This window comes from Desmodus rotundus, chromosome 12 (assembly GCF_022682495.2).
Source record: "Desmodus rotundus isolate HL8 chromosome 12, HLdesRot8A.1, whole genome shotgun sequence".
Lineage (NCBI taxonomy): Eukaryota > Metazoa > Chordata > Mammalia > Chiroptera > Phyllostomidae > Desmodus > Desmodus rotundus.
This window is the reverse complement of record NC_071398.1, coordinates 94696081-94708035: the sequence shown is the minus strand read 5'-3', so window position 1 is coordinate 94708035 and position 11955 is coordinate 94696081. Positions and strand designations below refer to the sequence as shown.

General features: G+C 41.3%; 1 protein-coding gene across 1 annotated transcript in view; it reads right to left on the bottom strand.

Annotated features, from left to right (window-relative positions):
* Positions 1-3262, bottom strand: part of COP1 (COP1 E3 ubiquitin ligase) — a 111155-nt gene extending 107893 nt beyond the window's left edge. Inside the window, exons 1-2 of the mRNA XM_045189354.3 lie at positions 3166-3262; positions 586-662 (exon numbers count right to left, since the gene is read on the bottom strand). Coding sequence (XP_045045289.1) covers positions 586-620 — 35 coding nt within the window. The 5' untranslated portion in view covers positions 621-662; positions 3166-3262. The remainder of the gene's footprint in view (positions 1-585; positions 663-3165) is intronic.
* Between the last annotated feature and the right edge of the window lie 8693 nt (positions 3263-11955).

Genomic DNA, 11955 nt, shown 5'->3' with positions numbered 1-11955 from the left:
TACCAGTTTTATGGGTTCATCCACGAACTCTTCCATTTTGAAAGTTATTTACCAAGTTAAGCATATCAACAATGGGAAAACGAATCATACTTAATCAGCACAGCTCAGTCAGAACCCCCGTTTAATGCGGATCTGGTATAATTCTAGCACAAAACAAGTAAGCCTGGCATTTAAAACCACCCGAAAATGTGCAACTTCTGGTAGGCTTTTCGGAATACTAAGAATTGATTACAGAATTTCATTTGCCTTTTTGAAAATCCCTGAGATTCTTGGGGATGTAAATTAGAAAAACTAAACTGGGTGATTTTTGGTGTTCTTTATAGCTCTATCATCCTATGATTCTTAGATGGATTTAATTGTCCCTTGTTTTGAAGAGTAGGGACGAGGGCCGTTCCCTGGGCACATGTGTCCGTGCTGAGGGGGAGGGTCAGGGAAGGGCGGAGATGAAGGCCGAGCACCGAGGCCCGGACGTTCACGGGGCAGTGAGCCGCTGCACGGCCGCCATCCTCAGCTCTGCCTTAGCCGCTCGCCCCCCACTCCCAGCCCAGGTTTCCACTGAGAATGATAACACGGGAATGGGCTTACCAGGTTTCCAAGGACCGCGCTCCTCGCAGGAACATTGCAATATCCAACCCTTGTTTAAATTCACCGTCAAGACCCACCTGAAAAAAAAAAAAAAGACAAAAACAAACATAACAAGCCAAAAAAGGCCCACCTGAAATGTGAAGTCTTACTGACATTTTGGCAGAGACAGTTTCACCTTTGTTTGTGCTCCTGGGATATTTTGTTTGTACTTAAAACATTGCATGTTAGTCGAGTGTGTGTGAAGGCTGTAGGTTTTGTATTCCCAGCGTGTAATGCCATGTCTGGCCTATGATAGGTGGTTAGCGAACATTTCTTGACTAACAAATGAATAAAGCAGTTGATCTCATTTTAATTGTTTGCTGAAAGTGTGCCTTTCCACCTAAATGGTAAGCTCCATGAAAGACAGGACCATATTGGTTCTCAGTGGACATTTGATTTTTTTTAAATGGAGAAGTGCATAAATACATGAATGTAAAGAATTTGATGACTATTCGTGGAACATTTACTACTATCTGTAGGCCTGGCATAGTCAAGGAAGAGTTGAAGTTTATAAAACATGCTTCTACATTCAGCAAGTGTATGAAATAATTGAAGAATTAGAAAAACACGTTTAAAAAACCCAGAATATTACCAAGGAGCACATGTAAAAGGCTTAACGAGCAGAGCAGAGAATCACTGTGTGAGGTGAAGCAAAAACAAGTGCTGAGGGCCAGCCACGTTGCTGGGGCAAAGGCCTAAAGAGAGAAAACTAGGCTTGGTTAATCAGAAAGTGTAATTAAAGTCATGAGTCCCCCAAATTAGTAAAAATACTTACATCAAGTTCAGATACCTATTTGATAGAGGCAAAGAGTTTGTTTAGGAAAAATTCATCTGGGCGGGGAAGACTAAACAGCCTTGGAATCCACTTTGGAAAATAGCCTGTAAGCAACTGGAAGCAGTGAAGATGTTAAGTGGGGACAAAACATACTCAAAGTGTTGCTGCGAAGATTAAGTTTTCAGCAGACTTATCTTTCAGAAGCGATGGGAGATTGGGAGCAGAGAGACTAATTAGGAAAAGAGCTTAGCAGTCCAAGCGTAAGTGGTGAGATCGTAGATTAGGGTGCTGACAAGGGAGGTGGGGGAACAGTCTGAGAAAAACGCGAAGGAGTCTACAGGAGTAGGTTACTCTCTGAAAGAATCCCATCCTTGAGGACATGACCCATGTGTGTGTTCATCACTGTCTTTCTCCGTGGTTGGCACAAAGGCCAGCAAACTGATTGAGTAAAAAGGATGGAGGACAAAGACGAGTGATTCCAAAGATGACTCCAGGGATAACAGCGCGATGACAGAATCGGAGACGGCCACTGGATAGGTAGGTCCGTGTCAGATGCGTTGAATGATTGTAGGATGAAAATACCATCAAGTAAGCAAGTCCAGGCAGTGATTGAAAGTCAGGCTAAGGCACAGGAGCAAGTTTGGCTCGTGAGAGAAATACACCTGCAGGTTCCCGAGCTTTGCCTCCAGATTCTGACTACAGATTTGAGGTAGGGCCTATGAATGTGCGTTCTTACCAGCACCAGGTGACTAACCTTTTGAGAAACACTGATTGATATTGTAGGTAATGTAAGAAATAATATAAAGATCCCTTCTAGGTAGCTTATTCCAGGGACAGAAAGTGATATGACCCCAGCTTAGAAGACTCCGAGGGAAAAATCATCAGTGCTTAGTATTAACCACTTTAGTAATACTTTGGTAAATAACCGGATACGTGTATAAAGACTTCTGAAAGTTCACGGGCCTTGTTAGTTTTTACTGGCAAGATCTTCTGGGGAAGCAGAAGAGAGGAAGCATGACAAAACACGCAAGCACGAAAAGGAAGTCGCACAACTCAGGAGAAGAAGCAAATAGCAGAAGGAAGAAAGCATTAATGAAAAATGAAAGTAAATACAAAATAAAACCTAAGTTCTAATAATTAGAAGAATTCTATCTCATTGTTAAATACATTAAATCCTGTGAATGACAAAATGACAAGACAAAATCCAAGGTCTTCCACAAAAACACTGCTACTGAAGGAAAATCTAGTGGAGTTAAGATGAAATGGAACTACCTAGAGAATCAAACTTCCCAGGCGTAGTTTTAAGGTGTCTTATCCAAATACTATATTGTAGGGAAATGACGCTGCTAGTTTTCATCCCCACCGAGCTCTGCCCTTTGGTAACCACTCTCTCGATAGGATCCTCCCTAAAAAGCTGTATTTACCTGACTCACCTGAAGGGTTTGCTGTTAGCCCCGTTTTCTGTTTAACCAACTCTCTCACCAAATCTGCCTATAAAAGCTTCCTGTTAAGTTTTTTTTCTTAATTTAATGTGCTTGCTCTGTTAAAAAGAAAAGATGGGGGATGTGAAATAAACATGGTATTGAAAAGCTAAATTGATTTTTAAAAAAGGAGAAAAATGTTTTCTGTTAGGGTGGACAAGAAAGAAATAGAAAAGTTTCTGGAACCTGATCGCATAAGAAGGCATCTAGCAGAAAATTATCCAAAATCTGCCAGTAAAATGAAAAGCTACAAATTACACATTAAAGCCTGAGGTAGACACTTACCGATGGTGAACTGTAATTTCTTAGAGTTATTAGTTGAGAACAATCTCTTCCAAAAATGTGTCACATGATTTTCATTGTTAGAATTGCATCCTTAGCTTCTGTTCCTCTCCCAGTCTTCCTTTATAATAAACTACAAGAACTTTTTAGAGAAGGTAAATTAATAGGGCTAATACCCTGGTGAGTCGGTCATCATTTTAAAAGAAGTTAATTTCCTTTATTAAAGCACTTTCGCAAGCTACTGCTAAGCAAGTGTAGCCATGATGTTGTAAAATATGGCTTAGGCCAAAGTATTGTAACAATGAAGGATTATAGGTGGAGCTGTATGTATGTGAATGCAAGTTACTGAATAGGATTAGTCAGCATTAAAAAACAATGGGGGAGAGGGGAGATCATTTGAGATCTTGCTCCCCAGTATATGTCCTGAGTTTGGCTCAAAAAAACTCATAGAAATTTACTACAAAGAAAAACCCAAAACAAAACAAAATTGGGAAAAACCAACATTGACTAGAAAAACATTTACTTGTATTACACCGTGAATTTACACATAATTTATGACAACATGGGGAAGTTTAGATCCACTTGAAGATCATAAGCCAAAACAAAAGGAGGGCTAATGAATTCTGCAAAAATAAGACAATTGGTGTCATCATGAGACAGAGACCTGGTAATATCACAGGGCAGGGGAAGAAAAACCCCACCTCACCTTGAAATTGGAACAGATAACAGGCAAGTCTTTTGCTCCATGGATTTGACCACGCGTGCATGTAATGGGGCATAACTAAGTGGTCTGGGAAAGTGTGTGTAGCCAGGATCCAGAAATGTTTAAAACAATGCATTGTCTGTTGTAGTGTGTATCGAGTCTCCTCCCTAGATTGTGAGTGATGTTTCTTTCAAGATGTAATTGCTGGCAAATCATTCTGTGATATCACCTCCAATACCTACTTTTCCCTCCATTGAATTCTGTAAGAACTGGTACTGCCAGAGCAGCACTAAATTGTGATCTTGTCTAAACAACATAGAATGATGATTGAATTGTATTTGGATATAGTAATTATAGTTAGATTTATATCAGGTTGGAAGAGAATTTCGTTTGGGAGCCTATTCTTAACCTTTGAAGGTGATTTCAAGGAAAAGAAGTATTCCTTCTGACAATGTTTCCTCTTATTCTCTGAGTCTGTATGGTAATTCGTGTATTCTAAATTTGCTTTACTCAGACATAGCAGTTACTTCTTTTCTCACCCCATCAAGTCCTCCCACACAGAGCCTTGGGCATCTACCATTAAACCAGTTCATCAACTGCATTTGCACTTATTAGTTTATTGTGAGATAACAGAAACTTGTATTATCTCATCTTCAGTTTGGAAAAAATTAGGTCAGAGCAGTAAGCTGCTCACCAAATCCTGACATTCCATTTGTGTTCAACAACCGAGGGTTGCTGAATCTGGGTGATCTGTTTGATAATAATTCAACTGATACAACAGCAGGTATTAGTTTTGAGTCAGTTAAACCAAAGTCACAAGTAAAAAGTTAAGTATCACACACCATTCTTCATTCTTCCTTTGTTGTATGATACTACATCACTCCCCAACACGTGGTTTGCAGCAAGATGTTAACTGATGTTGATAATACCTCTGAAGAAATTACAAGCTGAATTCTATAGTGAAAATCTAATTTAGTATTGGTATTATTCACCGCAGTGCCAATAGCACTGTATTACTTTTCCATTGACGTCATAGCAAATTAGCACAACTTTAATGGCTTGAAACAACAAAATTTAGGCTTGCTGTTTTCTGAGTCTGAGTCTCACAAGATAAATTATGTTGTCAGCAAGGCTGCTTTACTTTCTGGATAAATGACCTGCCTCCAGGCTCATTCAGGTTGTTGGCACAATTGAATTCCGGGTGGTCTAGGACTGATGCTCCGATTTCCTTGCTGGCTGTCAGCTGAGAGTTATTGTCCATTTCTAGAGGCCTTTGCGTTCCTTGACTCAGGGCCTCCTCCTTCCATCACCAGCAACAGTGAGTCAACTTCTTCTCACATTGTGTCTCTCTAATTAACTCTTCTGCCTTCCTCCTCCACTTTTTAAGGGTTTATGTGATTACACTGGACCCGCCCATATAATCCAGGATAATCTCCCTATTTTAAAGTCAGCAAATTCCATCTGCAGAATCTATTTTGCCTTGTAACATTAACATATGGACAGGTTGTTGGGATCAGGGCTTGGACATCTTTGGTGGGGCTTTAATCTGCCTGCCACATACTGTATAAAATACACATTGCTCATGAATACTGGTTGGTCAGTTAGGTAATATGAAGTAGTTCCGGGCCTGTCCACAGAGCTGCGACTTTGTTTCTTCCAAAGAACCACTTAATAAGATAATGATCCTTTTGGATTGTTCTTTTAGAGAAGCTCTAGTTTGAGAAAATGTTTCTTGTAGGAATCATTTCACCCACTGACATTGAGGTAGACCAATTGCCCTCCATCCTGGACACTTACTGAGTAGTTTAGTAACTTCCGCACAGATTTGTATTGATAGCTAAAGTTAGGTACCCATCTCTGGACATTTTTACTAAGCATTTCCTTGTATAGCAGGGGAAAACAGAGCTGCTGCTTCCTTGATGGGATTTTTCTTCCTATTATTTCTTTTTATACTTAATGTATTTTTATATTGCAAGAGATTCATTTTTTCACTTGAGTAATGAGACAACAAAATCTGGGGAACTTTGGAGCTCTGGTTGGTTGAGCCAGAATGCCATTTATTTTTCCTGTTCTACTGTAGAAATGAATCCAGAACTAGAACTCATGAAGAACTGAAACACTTCTTGTGATTTCTGGTTCAACATGACCGACTGAGATCACATATTAACCTCTTCTCTTTTTGAAAATGCCTGGAAAGTAAAGGAATAGCTTTACTTTTCTTTTAAATATCTTTAAAAGAATACTTCCATTAAAAATATATCTGTAACAGCATCATAAAACATAATGGAAGACCAATGGTGAATAAGACATGTGAGAGTTTCTCACATATACATAGTATGTATAATATGGAGTATATATAATACATAACAATATATAACATATTACTATGCTAGATACAAGGTCTGTCCAGAGAGTGGTTTGTGCAACATTGATGTGACCTGGCAGTCACTGAGAGTGGACTGGAATGTGTGTGTGTGTGAACAATGACAACTTCACGGTACTAGTCAGTGGGGTGGTAGACGCCATTGAGTGAGCCTGTGTGCTGTGTGGTCATCACATTCAAAATGACTGAACAAGTAGAACAACGAACCTGCATCAGACTTTGCGTTAAACTTGAGCATTCCTCCACAGAAACTATTCAGATGATTTAGAAGGCTTTCGGGGACGATGCAACGAGTGCAGTGCAAATGATAAAAGTGCGGCACAGATACTTCAAAGATAGTCAGGAATCTGTTGAAAGGGATCCACATTCTGGAAGGCCTGCAACAAGCAGAACACCTGAGAATGTTGAACATGTATGGGCTGCAATCAACAAATCAGCTGCTGACAGGGCGAGAACTAGAAGCTGATCTGGGGATTCCAAACACTACTGTGTCCGAGATTGTGATGCGGGATCTTGGCATGAAACATGTCATGGCAAAATTCATTCCATGGCGTCTGCTACCAGAGTAGAAGGAACATCATGCTACAGTTGCTAATGACAATTCAAACTGCTACCAATGAACCAGATTTCCTCAAGAAGGTCATAGTGAATCATGAGGCATCATTGTCCTATATACGATGTTTCTTGTACTTTGTGTCTTCAATAAATGTCTCTATTTGTCATATTACATGGCTGGATACTTTCATATATATACATACACAGCATATGTATTTTATATTAGTATGCTAATATATAATTATATATATGTAATATTATATATAGCGGAATGTAATAAACGAATGAAGAAGCTGGAGTAGACAAGGCCGTAGCCCAAAATATATTAAGGAGATTGTTAGTGGAGAGCAATAAGCCTTTCTTCCCAATAGAGATGAAAGTATGGTGAACTCTTCACGCATTAATTATGCTAACTAATTAAAAGATTATCCATGGAACAGTTGGTTGAAGTACCTATGGCTGGTACAGTGAAACTGAATGGCTCACTAAATCACTTTTGGTTCCTTTGGTCACTCCCTCCTCTCCTACTTGGATAACTGGCCATTCTAGAGCTCCTGCATGCTGACAGTGGGCACTGACCCGCCTCCAGCAGGAGATGCTTGCATTTATCAGATCAAAGCCAGGGCCCCTGTGATTATGCCCTGTCCCATTCAGCTATCTCTAGAAGGCTAGCCGTAACAGTATTTGCCCCTAAGCGAAAGAGCGCTCTGAAGAATGTGAACCACCTGGGTGAGTAGGTGAGCTCTAGTATGAACAGAGGATATGGACAGAGAGAGGGGCAACGTGTACAAGCCAACGTGAGCAGCCTCAGGAGAAACCAACCCTACCAAAACCTTGATCTCGGGCCTCTGGACTCCAGAAGTGTGAGGAAATAAATTTCTGTGGTTTAAGCCATCCAATGGATAGTATTTCGTTACAGCTGCCCTAGTGAACAAATACAGGTAGCCAGGAGCATTTAACAGTAAACTGTTAGAATTTGAACAAAGATTTTATTCACAGAAACTATACAAGTTTATATGTTCCCCTTGTTTAAATGGAGTAGTTGGTGGGACTTTCTGGAAAATAATAAGACTCATAATTTATTTCCATTTCTTTCCCATTAAAAAAGAGCATAATCAATGGTGTGGTGAGAATTATGGAAAGTTTGGCTGAAGTTCCTGAAATAATCACTGAGAAAAAGATGGACATACTGAACAACCAGAACAATAAAAATGTAACTCCCGCATGTCAGAAGACAAATGCCAACATCAAAAGGCAAACCATAAGCTCCGGGTAAAATTTTGCAGTAAAGAATGACAAACCCTAGGTCCTCTATGGCTCACAGTGATTGTGCTTTGGCTACCATCACTTACTTGCTCTATTTCTGGTGACGTGGGGTCTTACCCTTTCTCATTTTCAGTTCACGTGGTCCTGGAGAGAGCTCAAACCCCAGAGCTCCAGCAAGTTTAACATATAGTCCAGACTTAACCAATTAATGAGTCACATTCCTAGTGCCTCCCCCACCCCTCCAACCAGAATGATTGATTCAGAAATAGACAAATTACTCAAGAAGAGGAGGTTTTGCTGGGACATCTGAGAAAAAGAGCTTGTTTTCTTTCCTTGGAATCTGAAGCCAAGGAGGTCATAGGGACTAAAACTGCTGCCACCCTTGCTACATCTTGCTACCATGTAGAACCAAAAAAATGAGACTAACACAGAAGAAAGCAGAATTAATAAATGGAGAGAAATAAAATTCTGACCACATCACTTCATCCTGAATCCAGCCACGACCGACCTCAGCATTCACCCAAAATATTTAGTTACACAGGCAGTAAGTCCCTTCCTGCTGATTTTGTACCCAGCATTGTCATTGTCAGCACGTTCAACTAACTGCCAGGCTCTTGATTGCAACGACTGTTACTCTTCTGGTCTATTCCCAGCATCTGGCAAAGTACCTGAGATACAGAGGGCAGGGCTCATCTATCTCAGTAAATCAATGTTGAATGAAGATGCTCTCATGTCTTAAAGATGCCTTACAGACTAATTCAGATTTTCTACGTTGTGACTTTTCACAATATCCTAAAGATACTCTCGTCTAGGGTGAATGCACGACTCACAGAGAACCCACTAATATTCTTTTAGTATCACGACTCCATATTTTTGGTAGGTGATGCATTTGATACACTTCCAAACACCCCCCTAGCAACTGAAGTTTCCAAAATATACTGAAAAGCCATATTTTCATCCTCATCAGCTCATATACTGTGTATCATCTCAAAACAGAAGCCCCAGCAGCAGTTTGCTTTGCAACTCCTTGTTTACCTTCTTCCTTCTTGGGAAGGAACGCAGCCCCAGATTGATGTTATTCATTTGTTTATTCATTTGTTTGTTGATTCCTTCATTTGTGGACAAGATCAGGGGAAGCCAGCATGCCAGCCGCTACAAGCTCAGAGACTGAAAGTAACCACATATGATGGTCTGAACACACAGATTCCTAAGTAAAAGCAGATCATGGAAGGCAGTCACATCCTTGCCCTGTAGCTTCCTTGACAAAGGTTCATCTTCATGTTAAGTAAGCCTGTCTATTGCCTGCCGGCATCTAGGAGAACGTACCTTTGGAACGTCAGGGTAATCCTGTCCAGACCCCTCAGGGCACACCCACTGCACCAGAGCACAGACCACAGAACCCTTCCGTGTTGCCTGGCTCCATGAACACCGTCTCTGTGTGCTATAAATGGTAACCGCTAATTTTCCTATACCCACCAATGTAAAAGAAGTACCTGTCTCTCCCTTTTCCTTTTTCTCCAGTTCCAGAGATTTCCCCGCTTTGCTTTCTCCCCGCTTCCTAACCTACCACCAGTGAACTTCATGTAATCCCCTCTACATCTTCTCCTTTGATTCTAACGTATCAAAGAAGCTGTACAACTGCCATTCTTTGGAGCATTTTCTCAGTCCATTGAGATTTTTGCTTCCTGGCAGTGGTTGTCTGTTTGACTCAAACTCATGAAAATTCTCCTCAGGTTTGGATGTTTCTTATACCGACATATTTGCGTGTTCAGCCAATGTATGATCAATCCATTTGCTGCATAACAAATACCCATAAACTTAGAGGCTGAAAACAATACCATTTATTGAGTTCGTGACTCTACAAGCTAGCAATTTCTCTTTTTTAAAAAATATTTTTATATAATTTTTTAATTAAGTTACATTTTTTTCCAGCACCATATCCTTTTCCTCCTCTGCCCCTCCCCCTCCTGGCAATTTCTACTGAGGCCCACCAGGAAGTCCTTTCAGGTCTTGGGCTCTCGATGGGACTGCTGGATTGGCGGAGGCTGTGATGACTTCGGCTGCGATAGCAGCGATCTGCCCCATGTGGTGACTCATTATTTTACCCTGGGGATTAGCTCAAGGTTAACAGTAAAACATAAAACCCTTACGTTTGGATGTCACAGGGCAGGCAATACCAAGAGAAGTTACTGGCAAGGCTGGAATAAAAGTCGAATCTGGACTTAGTGAAGCAGAGACCGGATTCAAACGCATGACTGCAAGAGAGGGAAAGGGGCTATTGCAATGGGGAAATGGGGGAGGGGGGTTTTTGCAATAAGAGAATGCTTTGACCACAGGAGTCAAAAGTTAGGCAAAAAAGGAGAGCAAGCAAAGGGAGAAAGAACCAAGTGTGGGCAGGTGGGGTGAATGAGTGGCACATTCAAGTAGTAGGTCAGAGAATATTTTATGTGACCCTGAAGCCATTTTGTTCTCAGGAGGGGACGTATACTGGCTCAGGCTGAGGTGGCCCAGAGTTTAGGGGCTTGGAGTAAGGAGATGGACTAACAGGAGAGGGGAAAAAAACCCATATTTTAGTTAGGTACTGTTAAAAAAAGAAACAACAGGCCCACAATGGAGTCCCTTGTGCTAAACCATACCAAGACTTAATGCCTAAATTCACTGCATTTTCGGCCTCTCTTAGGACTGAATTTTAAACCAATCAGTCTGAAATTTGTTGATCGGCACTAGTGAGGTATGCTGATAAAACCCCTGCCACCCTTTCTCGTTCCACACAATTTCTGCCTATAAAAGTCCTCCTTTCTGTGCATTTCTCAGAGCACCTCTCTGTTTACTAGTGGGGTTCTGCCTGACTCATGAGTCAGTCAATAAAATCAATTAGATCTTTAAATATATTCAGTTGATTTTTTTTGTTCTTATGGACCCCCCTCAAAGATAGGAGACTCAAAGATAGGTAGCCAGAGGACTGAGGCTTCTGTACCACATCCTGGGCTAAGGAAAGGCTTAGGGTCACGGGCTTCAAAGAGGGGAAGGCAATTCAGGGGAAGTGGGGAAGAGGAAATGTTTGGAACACAAAGTTTGCCCTGCCATGCAGACGATCTTCGCAGGTGAAAAAGTTATCTGTAGACTAGGTGTCTTCATGACACAGGCCTCCTTTCTAAGGAAAATGTCCTTTGCAAATGTCTCCTACCAAGGGTAATTGCTACTGCTTTCAGAGTTTCTCTTGGGTCTCAAGTCTCTTAAAATAATTAGTTCAAAATAATCCTTATGCCAAAGAGGCATATTTTGGGGTGGCATATTCTGCTATCCTTCAAATTGTGTAATTTTTATGGTAATAAGTCTCAGAAAGTCCTACCTTTTAGGTGTGAATTAGTATAATAAAGCAGGGAGGAAGGGGATTCCGCGCAGTGGCAAGGAAAAGCCTTGGGTGTCAAAGAAGACATGATTTATTCCAAACTCTCCAAAGGAAAGAGGCAGGAAGCCCAACCCTCCCAACTTACAGTAAGTTGACTGAATAATTTTTGGTGGTTCTGAGAGAACAATTTAAAAATGTGTACATCCTGCTGGCAATAGGCAGAAAGAGAAGGTTCTATCAATATCAAAGTCACGTGTGTGAGTGTCTAGATTACTGCTGTGCCAGTGACGTATTATTGACTTAACTGACCGCGAACCTGGGGAGTCGGGACCACTGTGAGAGTTATGAGCAACCCAGGGCCTTGGCTGAGAAGACGGAGGCCCACGGTCCTTGAGCCACAGGGTGGGAGCAATTGCTCCTTGCCAGCAGCGGCAAGCTGAGAGGACCTCAGGCTGCCGCCTCTCTCCACCGCACTGAGCGCTCCACTGCTGTAGTAGGGCTGTCACTCTGAGAGAAGCCTGCCATTGTTCCCAA